This window comes from Arvicanthis niloticus, chromosome 22 (assembly GCF_011762505.2).
Source record: "Arvicanthis niloticus isolate mArvNil1 chromosome 22, mArvNil1.pat.X, whole genome shotgun sequence".
Taxonomy (NCBI): Eukaryota; Metazoa; Chordata; class Mammalia; order Rodentia; family Muridae; genus Arvicanthis; species Arvicanthis niloticus.
Window position 1 is genome coordinate 14,400,290 of NC_133429.1, and position 18,344 is coordinate 14,418,633.

The window sequence follows — 18,344 nt, forward strand, 5'->3', positions numbered from 1 at the left end:
CATTGGTCCAACCTCTTTACCCTGTAGATACCACAGAAAAGCCAGAGAGGGCAATGTGGCTTGCCCAGGCTACCACAGCAGACTCAAGAAGATAGAATTAATTAGGTCGCATTTTATAGTACAGCCTACTATCTGGAATTGGTTCTTGATACATGGAAGTTTAAAATGTTAGATCATAAAAAGAAACCCTTAATCCTTATGGCACTGAATACAAAAAGTAAGACTCCCACAAATGAGTACCAACTACTGAAATGAACTTGTCATTTTTTTCCATGTATGGCTTAAATAATCCAATAAACATTTAGCAAGTGCCTGCCATGTGTCAGGAGTTCTGAGGGAGCCCTTAGAGACCACAAAAGTTCCAAAGACCTTATTTCTTCACCAGGAGCAGGGAATCCGGTGAGGTTAATATACTATTGGTGCTTACTTGAAAGTAAGGTAGGATTAAAGAAGTCTTGGGAGACCATGTAGAAATAGGGTTTCTGCTGAAGAAAACAGCAGACACACAGGTATGGAGGTCTTAGCTATACAAAGGACTGTGCCCCACAGTCAACCTCATGCAATAAGCATGCACAGCAGAGACAGACTTAATTCAGGACTGGGTAAAGATGGTGCACAATGAGCTAAGAAGGATGCTGCTGCTGCCTTAGCTCAGCTTCCTTCATCGTCCTCCGTCCTGTGCCAACAACTGCCAATGGACATGTGAATTAAAGAATCTGAGTTAGACTCCAGAGGTGCAATTTATAAACACCAAAGGCTTTCAAATAAATAGTAACTCTATTCAGCCGCCCCCGACCCCCATCAAAGATTCAGTTGTTCACAATGATAATAACCGTAATGTCTTCTTTTTCTAACTCATGAATCTATAGGTCAGCTCTTGTTCCCTGACACTGACAAGATCCTCCTGGGCTCCAAATTTAATTCCAACGCTTGGGTTGAATTTAACTTTGTAAGTCTCTGTTTGTCTCCTAGTACCAGCAGTTATATAAGTGCTCAGCAGATGTGAGCCTTGCAGTAATAATGTAAGAAGAGATGTGTATACCTATAGCATAGGAAGAGCACAAAAGAATGGGCAGAACAAGAGTGGAGAGGCTGCTAACTACCCATACCATGGGCCAGCATCAGTGGGACTGCAGAGTACCTCCAACCACAACCACAGTGAGACTCAACGCAGTTCCCCTGGCATGGGGCACAGAAGCGTAATTCCAACACAGGAGGAGAGGAAAGAACTTGGAAGAACAATTCTGTATCCTTGGGTTACCTTGTCACACAAATGTCTAAAAACAGAGCTGTGAGCTCAAAGGGAGAAAAGCAAAGATGTTAGTAGAAGGGAGAAAGGGAGGAAAGAAGACAAGAGAATTGTAATTTGAAGTGAAACTGAAGCTAACCAGCCAAGGGCAGAAACATATGCAATTTCAAACTGTAGGTGGGTGGCATTTCAAATAGTGGAGCAGGAAGAAGGCTACGGGCCATCGGATGGCTATGAATTCAGATCACCACGTTAGGCAACGTACACACTAAATCACAAAATATCACAACACTTGGGTGGGACAGGTGTCAGCCTGTTATTGTACTTATTTTAGAAAAGAGGAATGTGAGGCTCAAACACAGTTCTGCAACTTGCCAAAGGTAGACCAAAAACATCAGCAGCATAATCTCAAACAACTCTGTAACTTGCCAAAGATAGACCAAAAGCATCAGTAGCATTTCTGGGTCTATCAGATTCCAAAGTACACTTTGGAAGACAGACTGAGTTGAAAGCAGTCTTGGAAACACAATCAATAGGTAGTGTCCCCCTACAAGTTATAATGGCTCTTTCCTAAGCTGCTACTTGGGCAAAGGAGTGAAATCTCCTCACTAGCTGAGAAACGCTGCTAAGAACCATGTTCTCAGTTGAAGTGTATAAACTGGTTATTTTACTTACGTTGATGTTAGCTGTGTGACATGAGACAGCCTAAAATCTTTACTTTAAATAATGTGTTTTATAATTCATGAGGATTTCAGCCCTTGAAAAATAAGTCTAGAAATAAGACAAGAGCACCTCAGGCACAGAAAATTATATCCGTCACAAGTATCAACAACGCCTTGTGCAATTCACATTTTGGGTGTGGCTAGCAACCCAATGACCGCTGACACACGCGTGTGCTCAGTCACGTCACTAGGGTGTGTAGCTGGGTAGTGAGAGACTGGGTTAGTTGTGATTGGCTATGGATGGTGAACTAGGACCTTTAGGCTTTTCTAACAACAGAATCGCTGTATGTTCTGGACCAAGGGTAGATTTCTGAGTCTGGCTAAGGTATTGCTGAGCATAAGCTGAGCCAAAGGTAGAGGAGGGGCCAAGCGGAAGGATTTTTGCATTCATTCGTATAAGTGGTAATGAGAAGCAAAGCCGGGTAGTAACAGTAGAAGCAGAAATAAAGGAACAGATGGGACACCTTCTTTGGAAGAAGTTTTTGTGCAGCACAGCAACCATTCTGAATATCATTAAGGATGTGTCAAGTTCATTTTGCAACTTCATTCCGCTAGAAAGGTTTTCTCCCTTCAGGTATATAGAGTCTCCATAATTTGTTGGTCATCTGTGCACATATTTTTTTATTTAGACTTATACTTGCCATGAGGGAGGGATTCTAAGTGATTTTTTTCTTTGCTGTTTGTATAGCATCCATCAGAATAAATGCTGGGTTCTTGTAGAATAAGCAACTTGTATGGATGCTGCCCTGCACCCACACATACACACCCGCACATGCACACACACACAGACACACACACCTGCACATGCACACACACACACACCTGCACATGCAAACACACACATACCTGCACATGCAAACACACACATACCTGCACATGCAAACACACACATACCTGCACATGTGCACACGCACATACCTTCACATGCACACACACATACCTGCACATGTACACACACACATACCTGCACATGCAAACACACACATACCTGCACATGCACACACACACACATACCTGCACATGTGCACACACACCCCTTTCCAGAGTACCTTCCTTTCCATTCTACCCAGCCCATCTGTCACCCCACCAAAATTCCTTTCATTCTTGCCTCTTTAAGGTAGGTCTTGCTTTATAGGAGGAACCAGATTACTGACCAGTCTATATTCAGTGAGATTTTAATGTATTTCCCAGACACTGCCTTCTACCAAGTTCAGTTGATTCTCTTTGGTACTTCTTAGTGTGAATTTAGATCTATCCAGTAATGTTCTCATTGGGTAAAATACTGAAAATTCAGTTCTAATCCATGTTAAACCTCCAACTTTACTTCCATCCCTTACACACACACACACACCCCACACAATCCAATTTTCTTCCAAGAGACTCCCCCTTTCTTATTGTTTCAATTGTTCGGTATCAGACAACAACAAGAAAGGTGTTGGAAAAGAGGTGAACTTCCTTGGTCTCCGTTAGGTTCACTTTACAGTTGTCTGGAGGGTAGCCCAGATTGCTCAGCTGACAGTGACCATCAAGTAACCTAAGTAGGACAGGTGGTCAATGAATGACCTTTCCAAGGAATCATATGTGAGCACTTGGTGGGGGGGGGGGGGGGGGAGAGCAACCTGTGGAGAACCTATTACACAGTTGTCTGGGAAAGGACAACTGACTCCTTTCTTTAAAATTATCAAGGCTCCTTAAGCCTGTCAGTAGTAGCCACTGCTGGGTTTGTGGGCTTCTTGGGTGGACTATGAACAGGGTGTCTCTGCTAGGTTATTCATTTCAACTCCAGTGTTCCTCTGGCTTCCTTTTCTCCACTTATTCCATAAGAGAAGTTCCCTATGTCTGGGGTGTTTACATTAGTTCAACCACTTGCTACCAAGCCAGTGAGCACCCACTCCACCCCTGTAGTTTGTAATCTACCAAATAGGGAGGTGTACTGGCTGGTTTTGTGTATCGACTTGACAGGAGCTGGAGTTATCACAGAGAAAGGAGCCTCCCTTGAGGAGATGCTTCCATGAGATCCATTAAGGCATTTTTTTTCAATTAGTAATCAAGTGGGGAGGGCCCAGCCCATTGTGAGTGGTGCCATCCCTGGGCTGGTAGTCCTGGGTTCTATAAGAAAGCAAGCTGAGCAAATCAGGGGAAGCAAAGCCAGTAAGCAGCATTTCTCCATGGCCTCTGCATCAGCTCCTGCCTCCAAGTTTCTACCCTGTGTGAGTTCCTATACTGACTTCCCTTGGTGATGAACAGCAGTGTGGAGGTGTAAGCTGAATAAACCCTTTCCTCCCCAACTTGTTTCTTGTTCATGATGTTTTGTACAGGAATAGAAACCCTGACTAAGACAGAAAGTACTCAGTACATCTGAGCATCCACTTTGGGTCTCTAGTTTCATACACAACATTCATGTACTTATACAAGCCACTAAAGTTCGTTTTTGCAAACTCTGACTCTAAATAATAAATACTGAGCGAGGGCCACATGTGTGAGCATGGATGAATAGCTAAAATGGGAGAATCAATCGATAGAAAAGCAAAATACAAACGTTTATTGAAACTAAGTAATAATGAGTCGCACTGTAAGTTTGAAATAGTGGGCGTTTAAACCTGGGCGTGTTTTTAAATTAGATTGAGAAGTGGAACAGCAGGAAGAGTGGAAGGGGGAAAGACAAGAAGAGTCTTAATGGAGGGCTCTGCGTGTGACAGAAAGCTCCTGATGCTGAGACTAAATATCTGAATTCTGGGTGCCTAAACGGATCTTTCTCTGCTCACAAACCAGACCCATAGATTTCCATTAATATCTAATCTCCTTAAATTTGATGGAAGAGGAAAGCCCATTCTGCATCCTGCGCCATTGGTTGCTCCCAGCAGGCATCTCACTGATGGCTGACGTCAGCTGGTGAGGGGGCAGGCTCTCCTGAGGAACCCCAGTACCAGACCCTGCCTTAGCATGCAGGCAGCATAAGTTTCAGAAGTGAGTCATGTCAAAGGCAAGAACTATGAATTCAACTCAGATTTCAAATAAAGAATAAAGGACTCAAAGGACTCTATAAAATGTTTCAACCCAGAAGTTCTTCCTGCTTAAATTATTTTTCACATTCCAATTTAAACTAGAAACATTATGTTGTTGTCACACTTCTTTGTTCCCCTGAAGTATTAAAAAAAAAATTCTGTATATAGCTGACAAAAAATAGAAGCTTGTCTGCCAGCAAGTTCCCTATTCATGTCTAACATACTGTAGAACTGAGGCAGAACACATGGTCTTAAAACACTCAAGGCCTCTTTTTAACTGTTCACCACAGCACCGTGTTTCTCCAGCGTGTGTGCTCCACCTACAATACATGTCTTGCATAAGCATGAATCCCTTTGGAATGTTTAAGTCATGCAGTATTTTCACACACTTTGATGTTGCGCATATGAGAATTACCATCTCTATTTTGAAGATGCAGTCCCTCCAGCCTTCCCGAATGGAACCCTGGTAACTCAACTGACATCACTTGAAATTCCATTCCAACAGAATACCGATAAAGTCTCTGACGGGGGTTTGACATAGCTCATCATCTCAAACACAGAGCTAATTTAGCAGCTAAATTGGAAATTTCTGGGTGTGTTTTCGAAAACTAATTCAGCGTGAAAATTACTGATGACTTAGAATTGTTCATAGGGCATTTTCTTTTGCCTTACTTCTCCATCCAGAAATATCTGAGGCTTCATATCAGATTAATTTGCAAGTGGCAAGATGCTTCCTGTTATTGGAACAGAAGGGAACTGGTCTGGATAATTCCTAATGTGGTATTCTTAATTACAGATGAGGCCCATCGGCCATGATGGCTACCATCCCACCTCTGTAGCTGAGTGGCTGGATTCCATTGAGCTGGGTGACTACACCAAAGCCTTTCTCATCAATGGCTACACATCAATGGACCTGTTGAAAAAGATCTGGGAGCTTGAACTTATTAATGTAAGTTGGTCTCTTTCTGACACCTTCACTGTTCAACCTCTGATCAGATTTTATTGCAGATGAAGAACTCTTCTTTCTTTATAACTGTTTGGACATCTAATAAGGATTTACAGATTAAAGTCGTGTGTGTGTGTGTATGTGTGTGTGTGTGCGCACTCTGAGGTCATTGTCTTTTGACACTGAGGTGGTGAAGTCACACGTGAAGAATGAAAGGACCTTGTGGCCTTTTTCTGTTATCTCTAGGGATGGGGTGGTAAAATACACTCCTGCTGTAACCTTCACCCCCGTTTGCTGTTAAAAGCCGGAATTACCACCTTTCCGTTTTTTTCATCACGTTCTTTTTAGGACTTTGTTGAGATTCTTCAACTTTATTCCTTAATTAGAACTCAAACCCCCATGCTTGAAGGGCTGCTTCTGCTCTTGCTAAACAGGGTTGCTGTAAATCATCAAAATGTTATCTTCTGGAGTTGGCATCCAATCATATGTTGTCTCTATTTTATTCATACACTTGGCATAAATTTTCTATAAATGCTGGCCAGCATATGTCACCATATATTCAAGTCCAAAGCGGTCAACTCCATCTTCATAAGTGACTCTGGTTCCTCCTCACTTCCATTTTACACTCTTTTCTTTTTTTTTTCCTAATGCAATAAAGTGAAGGAATTAAATAAAAAGGTAACAGAAAACTCCCTTGTGCACTGATGCTATGGTTTAGCGTTGTAAATGGTTTGGGGTTTTCTTGGTTGGTTTTTTTTTTTTTTTTTTTTTTTTTTTTTTGACAGCAATAAATCATTCTTTCAGAGGTTTCTTAGGCTTTATGTTCTCATGACTGGGGAGAGGAGGCATTTGTAAATAAAAATAAAGCTAACAAGTATTACTGCTTCTGCCGGGCCCTCTTCTGCTTTTCTATGTTGCAAGAGTCTGGTTGCTACATATTCCGTGCCATTAATTATTTTAGTGAGCGTTATTACTATTAGCTAATTATCCTTTGGGTTTTTTTTTTTTAATGTATCTTTAAAAATAACATCTTTCCTAGAGCATCTTACAGAAATTGTTCTTGAGTCTTAAAAACTCCCATGAAGTTGATAGAATCTTGGCTTCTGGCTTGCCCTTAGCAACTCTTAACTTTTTTGCTTTTTAATGCCCTCACACAAGCTATCATTACCAGAAGAAAGCCACTGTCTGAAGCTCTGGGTAGCATTGTTCTTGGTCTGTGTAGCAAAAGAACAAACTGAAGCTGCCTTGGGTTTTTCTCTCGGGCCAGGCACAGACTTCAGTTCTGTGTGAGGCTTGAGCCTCTCCTCACAGCTCCTCTTAGGAACTTGTTAAGGACCCTGCTTTCCATAGATTAGCTGAACCAGTTTTTCAAGTTAAAATGTATCTCGCTTAGTGGTATAATTTGGAAACTAATCCTATACAATACCCTCAGAATACAGTTGTTCCCTACTGAAGAGTTGACAGGAAGTGACATGTTGGCAGAGACAGTACTTCCGGATGAACAGGGTGGATTCTGGGAGGACTCTAAAGTAACTGTCCTATTGGGTGACAGCGTGGTTGGTAATGCTGGAAAGATCTCTCAGTTTGCTGGCTGGGCTTAGAGACTATCACAAACACCATTGAGTTCAGGCAGGAAAAAAAGATGCCTTTCTGCCTATGCTGCTTCTTTCGTGGTTTCTCTTTTAGTTGCACTTACTAAATTACAGTTTGCCTTGGGAAACCTAGGGAGAGGTTTCTGTTACAAGTATTGCTTTAAATTTTGAAAGCAGGGGTTGCTGTGTTCAAGACCTTCTCTAACCTGTGGGTCCATCATCAACCCAATATTTGTTTTCCTTAAAATAAACTCATTGGATTCACATTTCTGTGACGTCTGTCTCTATGGGAAGTTCACATTCTAAGTGGAAAAGCTTGGCTAGGCTTAGCTCAATAGACGTGCCACTATGGGGGGGTGGGGGAATAAGTCTTTAGACAGAGTAAAACACAGAACTCCATAACTCTAAGAGCTGAGAGGGGCTGGGTGGTTAGAATTTGCTTGCTTGCTTGTTTGTCTGTTTGCTTGTTTGTTTGTTAATGTGAGAAGGGCTTTCAAAGCTTTTGAGTAATCTCAAGTTCAAGTCTCTTTGATGTCATCACAAAGGAGAAGACAAAGTTAAGACCTTTGTTTACCTGAACTAATGAAGACAGGTTTGGAGTGGTCCCTTATGTGATGTGGGGCTCAACTAATACAGTATTGCGTACACATGGCTTGTCGTGTCCTGGCTAATAAAGGGAACGTTTGGTAGTCCTGATTTAAAGTAAAGGCCTCTAGGAAATGCATATCATGGATCAATGTAGAGTGACTGACTCCCATCCTTGATCACGACAGTGACTGGCTGTCACACATCATTATAGCTAGTTGATGGTCCCCATTCTGATCATTGCGGGGTGGATGGTTCCCAGCAGAGATCACTGAAGTGAGTAGCTGATTTTAAGGGAGCCAGACTGATCTTGTAGCTATTTTCTCCTTGTAAAGTGAAGACAGAAATGCAAGGCCAAGCTGCCCAAGGTACCTAAGTAAGCTGTGGAGAGAAGAAAAGAGAATACGAATAGTCTGGCTGTTGGTATGACTGTAAACACCATTAAGTATCGTCAGGCACTATGGTGAAACACCTCACTGTGGTTCTCAAGAGTGTAATAAGCCTGTGTGACCTGTTTCTTGGAGGAAACGAAAACAGTCCAAGTTTTTGACTTGAACATTACAAATGCATATGTGCAACTATAATCTTTGGAAAGTCCCTAAAGACCTTTTCGTTGTAGTTTGTAGTATATCTTGTTGTTTTTGAAAATTGAGTTTATTTGAATAAACAAATATGGGGTTAGGACCCAGAGCTACCCAAAATGTTAGGCGGAGACAAAAGAATGGACATCTGACCATTAGCAGAGAGGAAGTTTTAAGGCAGGAAGCACTATTGGTTTTGTGGACCCAGTCCTATCTCAAATTAGAACCTTGAAGTATAGGCCAACAATTGACCCTTTTAGCTCTTGATCTGAGCTTCATGTTCAGACCCTGATGTTGGCTGATTTGTTCCCATCTGGGCCACTATCGGTGGTGACATCACACTCCTACCTTTCTATTGACATTTTAGTGTGAACACATTAGGAGAGACTGCAGGGAAAATTGTCCCCTCTGCAAATGCTAACTTGGTGAGCATCTACTTTGAGTTATTGTCCCCCCGAAGGCTTGTTAAGAGAATTAATGACTAGTTAGCAGTTCGAAGGTCCATTAATTTTTTTCCTCTCAGAGGTTACTCAGGCTTGACGTATGGTACTAGCCAGTTTGACTAATGTTTCTACTGTTATCCACAACCTCAGGAGCTCTGCATGTCGGACATTTTAGATAGAAGAGAATCTATGTTCTCCATGAAATGTGTATAGATTAATTATAAAATTAAAAATAAAAAGCTAAGTCCCATGCAAATAACTTGTTATTCATTTTCTGGACAATGAAAAGGTATTAAACTTATAAAAACCAATGTTAATTTCTTTTATCCCTGTGTGTCTACTAAAGGGACTTGGGTACACCCAAGTAACTCGAGAACACTGTTCAATTCATTAACTCGTGAATCTCATTGTAGAGCCTGTTATTAATTTTGTCCCATTGACTTTTCTATTATTTACCAAGAAATCATTCTAACCCAGGATTAGTGTATCCTGCAATACTAATAATGACAAATGTTCCTATTCAATAGGCAAAAAAGTATTCAGGTCTCAGTGCATTCTTAAATCCTTGCTCGTGATACAGAATTGCTTTTCTCAAAGAAAACATCTAATGCAGTGTTGGGTTTTTAATACCTCTGAGTGGAAGTTAATAAAGTAGCTGAGGCAGCAGTGCCCCTATGTATCCTGTGAAAGCTGTTTCTCATCTCCCACGGATAGCGTTTGGAATTACGTTTGCAGCAGCAAATTGATTTGTTTGTCATTTGCTTCTCACCCAGCTACTTCTGGAACTGTGTGCTTGCATTCATGAAGGACTCTCGGACTGTTCCTCTAGGTTTCCTCAATGTTCATGATTTAATTTCTACCTGTCTGGGGGAATTCCATGATAACCTAACACCATAACGCTGTTGCTTGACCCAAAGGGGACAGGAACTCCACAGGAAGACCAACAGAGCCATCTAACCTGGACCCTTGGGGCTCCCAGGGTCTGAATCACCAACCAGAGAACATACACGGCCTGGACCTAGGCCTCCTTGTACATATGTAGCAGATGTACAGCTTGGTCTTCATGTGGGTCCTGAGCAAATGGAGCCGGGGCTATCCCAGAAATTGTTGCCTGTATGTAGGTTATGTTCTACTAGCTGGGCTGTCTTGTCTGGCCTCAGTGGGAGAGGAGGCACCTAGCCTTACAGAGACTAGAAAAGCCAGGATGAGGGGATATGGGGGGTGGGGGGAGGCTGCTCAGAGGAGAAGGAGAAGGATTGTGGGAGGAGGTGAGTGGGAGGGGGCAGTGAGTGAAATGTTGAGTGAATACGTTTTTAAAAAATTAAATTTAATTTTTTAAAAGAAGCAAAACCAAAATAATGTTTTTAAAGGAAACTTGCTAATTTCGCACCCATTCTTTGGTAATATTGGCTCGTTTTTTAAATGCCATAGGTATGAAGATCCTTGTTCAAAAACTATTAAAAATGTGACAATAGTGGCCACTGTGCACGACACAAAGCACAGGGTGTTTCAGAGGAAAACAGCATCTTGTATAATAAACCTGCATGAAAGACTTATTTATGAGTAAACTGTCTTCAGACACGCCAGAAGAGGGCATCAGATCCCACTGCAGATGGCTGTGAACCACCATGTGGGTGCTGGGAATTGAACTCAGGACCTCAGGAAGAGCAGTCAGTGCTCTTAACCACTGAGCCATCTCTCCAGGCCAGAGCCTTGTTTCTCCAGGCATTGTTTTCTGCCTACCTAAAGGACTTCCTCTAACATTTAAATAATGTGAGGTGGCTAGTGGTGAGTTCTGTCAGCTTCTGTACCTCTGGAACAAATGTTATTTTGCTTTCATTTCTGAAAGATGCTTTTTTAGGGTGATGACATTAAAAATGCAGGCACATAGGGCCCTTTATACATATTAATATTGGTAATTATTTGTATCCTGATGTAATTTTATTCATATTTCTTGTGTGTTGAGGTTTTTTTTTAGCTTCTTAGATATGAGGCTAATAGTTTAAATGAACTTTATAATTTTTATCATCATTGTTTAATTTTTAAAAATGATTTGTTTATTTTATGTATGAGTACACTGTCACTCTCTTCAGACACACCAGAAGAGGGCATCAGATCCCATTACAGATGGTTGTGAACCACCATGTGGGTACTGGGAATTGAACTCAGGACCTCTGGAAGAACAGTCCGTGAGTGCTCTTGACCACTGAGCCATCTCTCCAGCCTCTCATTTTTTCTTAAAATAGTTTTCAGGCTCCCCCTGCCCCGTCTCTTTGATTCCTTTGGATAGTTTCTAATGCTGTGTCTTTGAGTTCACTACTCTTTTCTTACAGCTAAGTGCTCTCTATCCATGACATTTTCATGGCGGAGACTCCAGAACTCAGACTTGAGTTCCTCGCACCTCTCTTTAACATCTCCAATCCTTTTTCTAAACTTGTTGAACGTGCAGGGCGCAGTTGTAGTAACTCCTTTAATGTCCTTACAACTCTAACCTCTGCACCGGCTCGAGGTTGATTAGGGTCTGCTGATTTTCTCCTCGTTCTTTACATGCGTGCGTAATTTTTCTTTGCACACTGACGTTTTGCCTTTTACCCTGCTGAGGGATGGATAATTTTGTATCTCCATCCATTTGCTTCAGAGGTGCTCTAGAGAAGAAGGACGGTCCTCATCTTGTGCTTAAGCTTTATTGGGCAAGAATAGAACATCTGCTTGGAGACAGGCCGAGTACTTCAACCAAACTGTGTCTTTGAAATCCCGGAGCTTTCCGGCCTGAATAGTACGGAAGCTATTACCAGCCTGATGCCGGCTCTAAAAGTATCAGTACCAGTCTTTCGGGGCCCTTCATTGTTTGCCCTCCTGAAGGTTTTTCACAAACACGAGCTGTTCAGTACTCTCTCTCCTAACCGTGCTGGCCTCTCTGGACCCTTTTGTCTCAAAAGACAACCCAGCTACTTCTGAGGTTCTCTTCCCTGCAGATGAGTGTGCATGTACCCTTGATTTGGTTCCACTGTCCCGGACCTCACTGTTCTTGTTCTCTTGTGTCTAATAGCATGAGAGCTAGCGCTTCCTGCAGATTTGTGGTTCCTTGTTTCAGGCAGGAAGGTCAGTGTGATTCCCCCCGGGACTCCACCTTGGGGAAAACTTGAATTCCGTGCTCCTTCGTATCCCCTAAGCCTGGGCCCCACACCCAAACAGCTGCAACACGGGCTCGTGCACATGAGGCACCTGGGCCTGAAGAGTTTGAAAGCATCCCAGGTGATTTCAGTGTATAGCCTCTGTAACCAGTGGGGAACCATTAAAAGGATTTTAAGCAGGGGCTTGGAGTGATCAGAAGCAGGAAGCAGGAGAAGCTGACATACTTAGGGAGAAATTGCTGAGTCAGCAACTCTGCTGTTATAGGTATTTCCATTTATGAGTATATCAGGCACAGAGGCGAAGATGATGATGACGACCATGGCTACAACGACGATGACGACGATAACCACTAGGCTGCCTCTAGCATTGAGGGCATGCCTAAATTAGAAGTCGGTAAATAATTTTCACAATCACAGACCCATGTATCAAAAGGATGGTAAATTATAGTCAGCATTCAACGGAACAAGGTAATATTAGACATTCCACAGAGGCTTTTGATGGTGTCGAACCCGGCTTCAGTTTGACCCCTCAGAGGCTAAGCTTCTGTCAGATGGAAATTTTACTTAGTGTTTATAAAGAGAAAGACACACCGTGCAGCCAGGTTTCAAATGTGCCCTCTTTTCTTTCATCCTTATTTTGGAATCGGGTCATTTTGCTTTGAAGCCTATATCCACCACTCAGTATGCGGCCTTAAGTCACTTCCCCTCTCGGGGACTTGGTTTCTGGTGTATATAAATAGAGGACAATAATATCTGGCCTGCTGGGTCCTAGGATTCCTGGGAGGCTCAAATGACCGCTTGCTATTATCCATCCCATTCTCCTCTCTCCGGTTTTGTTTTTCTTTTGCCTTTTCTCAGTGACTTCTCCAGATCACTCTCTCAGAGTTCAGCTGGAAGCTGGTTCCTTGGGGGCTCATCTTCATAGCTAGCAGTGTTTGCTTCTGCCCACAGCTCTCGGGGTGGAGTGTGGGGGTGGGGCAGCACAGGTAGCCCCATCCAATGTGTAAATGCCAGTCTCCAGGAATTAGGTCTCTGTCCTTTCTTATCCCCAACTCCAGTCTCTGAGGGTCTCCTGCCTGATCCCCTTTACTTCGATGTTGATTTTTCGATACAAAATTGCTAGAACCTTTACCCTCAACTATGTGCACACAGGCATTTGGCCCTCAGCGTTGACCTGGAGGCACCCAGATCTTTGTTCTTGAAACAGGGGTAGAATAGCACTCAGAGGCTATGGTCTCTTCATTCAGCCATGAGTCATTTTGATCCTAATAAATCTAAACTTGTCTAGAATTTGCCCCAAATTTTAAACATAATGACCCATAATGGTGGGAACCTCTGCTTTTCAAGGCAGCTCAGTGGTCCCTATTCTATGAGACTGAACTTTTTCATCACCTAATGTAAACCATTGCAGTGAAGTCATTGAGGTTTGGGGTTTTTTTTGTTTGTCTGTTTATTGTTGTTGTTAGTTTTGTTTTGTTTTTCTGGTTTTCTCTCATGTCTAATATGGCAGGTAATTCTTTTGTTTCCTAAAGAGTCTTTTTTTCTTTTTCAAGACATTTAGGACAGAATTTATTACTAAAGAAGTTTGCCTGTATCACTGGTAAATTGTGACAAACTGCTTCTGCTCCCGGGAGATTCGAGAAATACCTAATGAAATATTCTAGAGTACAGGAGATAAAAGGGAGTCACCCTCCATACATGCAAATACATATAAATGCAAATAACCAATCTTGCATGTTGGTCTACTGGAGAAATCTTTCCATTTCTATTTTAAGAGACAATCCAATATGATGCTAAAAGGACAAAGAAAGCCAGAAAAATTTTCCCCCAAGAAAAACCATTAAGAATTTTGAAACCTGTAATTCATGCTATCCTGCCAAAGACTGGCAGTAAAATGTGTCAGAGAAACGGGGAAGGTCAACACAGCCATCGAGGTAGAGTACAAGGTTCCTATCAGCCATTATGGAAATAAGTGGAAACCATGAGGGAAGAATAATGAGCTCGTTGATTCTGTGGCTTAGAACTCATATCTGTTTTAAAGATGCGTGAGGATTGCCTGGAGTTTAATTTTAAGCTATTTTGGTTTTTTAAAAATGCATTATGTTAAACTGCAAAATGTGGTCTCAGATGCTTTTTGATCTCCGGCAAAGAAGCCCTTAGCTTGAACCTCAGAAACATTAGCGGTCTTACTGTACAGGCTTTTTGTCTGGCGCTCTACCGCCACCTGGTGGCAATGTACCTAAAGTACAGGACAGGGAACTAAATGAAAAAACCAAATTCTTAAATGCAGAATAGGGTAGAACTGAAGTTTATTCTGTGTCAGTTTTATACCATTGCCTGTTTCTGACTTTTCGTCACTCATTAAACTCTTATTTTTGTATATATTCAAACACAAATTTCAAATACCACACGATTAAAATTGTTTTTATCAAAATGGAAAAACTCCTGTACCATGCAGTCCACAGTTTAGATTAATCTGAGTGACAGTGCTCCTTTAAATATGAATATGTTACCCCTCAACACACTTTTCTACCTGTTTATAGGTACCTTAAAATGGACTAGGGAAAGGAAATGGTTAGCAACCATTGCTCTAAAATCACAATTTCACAAAGAATTCTTCCAGGCTTTGGGTCCCAGCTCCTCCAAAAAACCAGGACTCTTCCTTGGACAAGTCGCTTTCCCTGGGCAAGTTGCTTAACCTTGAACCCCCCATTTCCAGGCCTCCAAAATTTGAATGAATAACCTTCTCTATACCCCCGATAGTACTGTTTACAGATTTGAAGAAAATAACCCAGTAACATATTGTACAGTGTTTGTATTCGGGTTCTTTCATTTAAAGGCGGTGATGCAACGGTCCAGTTTCTAAGTTCCCAAGATTGACAGAAGCATTGTGGGTCATCATGGCAGCATGCACAAGTTGTGCAAAAATAAACAACCTAAAACAGCAGGCACTTGTTTGGCTTCTGAGCCAGATTGGACTGGAAATGTCTCCCAATTGCATCTGACCCCCATACACTTGCAGCTGGTTCTGATCTACTGGGGTAGAAAAGTTGGGTAGAGGGCTGGATGATCTCAGTTGACATGACCAGGATTCCCCTGTCTTGTCCTCAAGCATGCTACCTCAGGCATGTTCTTACAACAGAAGAGAAATAACAAAAAAAAAAAAAAAAAAAAAAGGTGTGCACTGGGACTCTTCCTTCTCCTCCAACCTGCAATGTCAGTGTTGTGACACCACCTCTTAGGGCAAGTTCCCAAGCCTCTTCACCTTTGAGCAGAATGCGGCCAAGAGTGAGTGTGTGGCTTTCTTCCTGAAGTCTGCATTCAGTCTATGCATAACCCTGTAGCATCTCCAAAAGCATCCTGGATGTACTGAGAAAGCTGGGTTCTAGAATCAGACTGCTAGAATTTGAACCCTGTCTGCCTTGGCTTGGTTTCGTTTTGTTTTGTTTGATGTGGTGTGGTTTGGTTTGGTTTAATGTGGTTTGGTTTGGTATGATATGGTGTAGTGTGGTGTGATTTGATGTGTTTTGTCTTGGTTTGGAATGATTTGGTTTGGTGTGCTATGTGGTTTAGTGTGGTTTGGTTTGGTTTTGATTGGCATGGAATGATATAGTGTGGTATAATTTGGTATAGTTTCATTTGGTGTGGTTTAGTTTGGTGTGGTTTGGTTTGGTGTGGTATGGTATGGTGTGGTATAGTGTGGTATGATTTGGTGTGGTTTGGCTTGCTGTGGTATGGTTTGGTGTGGTTTGGTTTTGATTGGTATGGAGTAGTGTAGTGTGGTGTGGTGTGGTTTGGTTTGGTGTGGTGTAGTGTGGTACGATTTGGTGTGGTTCGGTTTTAATTGGTATGGAGTAGTGTAGTGTGGTGTGATTTGGTTTGGTTTGGTGGGGTGTGGCTTAGTTTAATGTGGTGTGGTTGGATGTGGTGTGGTTTAGTTTGATGTGGTATGGCTTGGTGTGGTTTGGTTTGGTGTGCGTTAGTGTGCTTTGGTTTGATTTTTGACACTTGAAACTAATTATTGCTAAACCATTGGTGACTCCATCAGGGTCAGGATGTGTATGTATTCCTTCTGCTATTTGCCCCGACCTCTCAGAATAGCACCTAACACACTGAAAGTACCAACCAATATTTTCTAACTGACTTAGGGATGTTTGTGGGAGAGACACAGTTCCCAGAGTTGCTCCATCAGTATCGTATTTCAGGGCTTCTCATCCCTGGGAGAAGCTCTTGTACTGCTTCCTTGGCAGATGGAGAGGGCTGGTTACATTTTGAGGAGAAAAGCCAAGGGACATCCCTGATGGCATGTATCCCTGAATATCTTGTGTCGTGAAAAGAGATGCACCAGGCTGGTCTTGAAATACAGACACAACAGCAGGGTCAACACCCATGAGCCTTACAGAGAAACTATTGAGCAGTGCTGGGGTGGGTGCCATGCATAGGTAGCGCCATTATCGGGTGGCCACTAGATGACACTTGTTGCTCATGGTGAACGCAGGTGGGATTTGGGAGGAACGCTGCTATATATGATAACATGTGTGCCTGTGTGCATGCATATGTTCGTGTGTGTGTGTGTGTGTGTGTGTGTGTGTGTGTGTGTGTGTGTGTGTAAGGGAGACAGAGAGAGAACAAGATACAAGAAAAGAACATATCTTGACCTGGCAAATGCCAAGGGCCTTGAAAGTCTGAAGAGTCAGGTTAAGTGGAAAAACTCAAAGCAAATAACCAGACTCCAAGTAGTATGCTTTCTCTCACAGTCCCCCAGGAAATGGATCATTTGGGCTGCCCCAGGTTGGAGGAGTGACACCCTGCAGGCACCTGAGTGAACTAAATCCTCTGTGCAATGGGCCATTTGCACCTCGATGCCAAGTGCAGGATTGGGTTTTGTGAGGGTAGAGAATCCCAGGAAGGATTCAAGACAAATCTAGGAATACAGAGAGACACCAATAGAAAGCAGACTGAGGTGGCTTGCAGGGAAGCAGAGTGAAGCAGAGTGAAAAAGAGGCTGGACACAGAGTTAGGTGAGCCGAAACCAAGTTCTCCTCCACACATTGCCTAGAGCAAGACTCCTGAGCGCTATAACAACCCTTCTGTTTATTTGTCCTGCTTCTGTCAGACCTCAGACTGCTTAAGGATCTGATTGTGAAGGCTAAGCTATATGTCCACCCCCAGGGTGCTTTTCCTATGTAGTCCCTGGGTGACCTGCTAACAGAGGAAAAGGAAAAGGGGGTGGGGGGAAGGAAGGCATGGAAGGAGCCATGGGAAGCAAGATTGTCAGAGACAAACTATACCCATTTGGCAGCAGACGGTAAAGGAGTAGCAGCCATTTACGTGACTCACATCCCCATGCCACCTCCAGGTCCTGCTATTGCCAGGGTGCCTGGAATGCTGGGTAAAATTCTTACCATTGAAAGGCAGACCAGACATGAATGGATTTGTGAGGGACTCTAAGGCCTCAGAAAGTGCTTGGGAGACTGAGACAGAAAGATCACAAGCTCAAAGCCAGTCTGAGCAACATAATGAGACACTGTTCCCAAACAAATGGTAAAAGGGGGGAGGGGGCTAGTGAGATGGCTCAGTGGATAAAGACACTCACTGCCAAGTCTGATGACCTGAGCCACATGGTGGAAGGAGAGACATGACTACCAGACATTGTCTTCTGAGCTTTTGAGATATTGCACACACACACATACACACACAGAGAGAGAGAGAGAGAGAGAGAGAGAGAGAGAGAGAGAGAGAGAGAGAGATTAGCTCCTTTATATAGAGTATTTACCTAGCATATGTGAGGCCCTGGGTTCAATCCCCAGAACTGGAAAAAAAAAAAAACAAAACAAAAAAAAACTTGGAGACATGTTCTAATGAGAAAGATAGTCAGTAGGCAGCAGATAATATCAGATAGGAAAACATAAAACATGCTTTATGTTTTACGTGTTTTATGATGTTATACTCTCTAACAAATAGATTAGATCTTAAGCAAAGTTGCCATATACATCGTTAAGGAGATGACATCACTGGGCACATCTCTGAAGAAATTACAGGCTTGAAGGGCCTTCCAGGCCGAGGGAGGGAATGAGCAGTCCAAGC

General features: G+C 42.6%; 1 protein-coding gene across 11 annotated transcripts in view; it reads left to right on the forward strand.

The window, feature by feature from the left end:
- Positions 1 to 18,344, forward strand: part of Anks1b (ankyrin repeat and sterile alpha motif domain containing 1B) — a 1,013,218-nt gene that overhangs the window by 715,175 nt on the left and 279,699 nt on the right. For all 11 annotated transcript variants that reach the window (XM_076919966.1, XM_076919965.1, XM_076919964.1 and 8 more), the window contains one exon: positions 5,773 to 5,925. In XM_076919966.1, the coding sequence (XP_076776081.1) occupies positions 5,773 to 5,925 (153 nt within the window). The remainder of the gene's footprint in view (positions 1 to 5,772; positions 5,926 to 18,344) is intronic.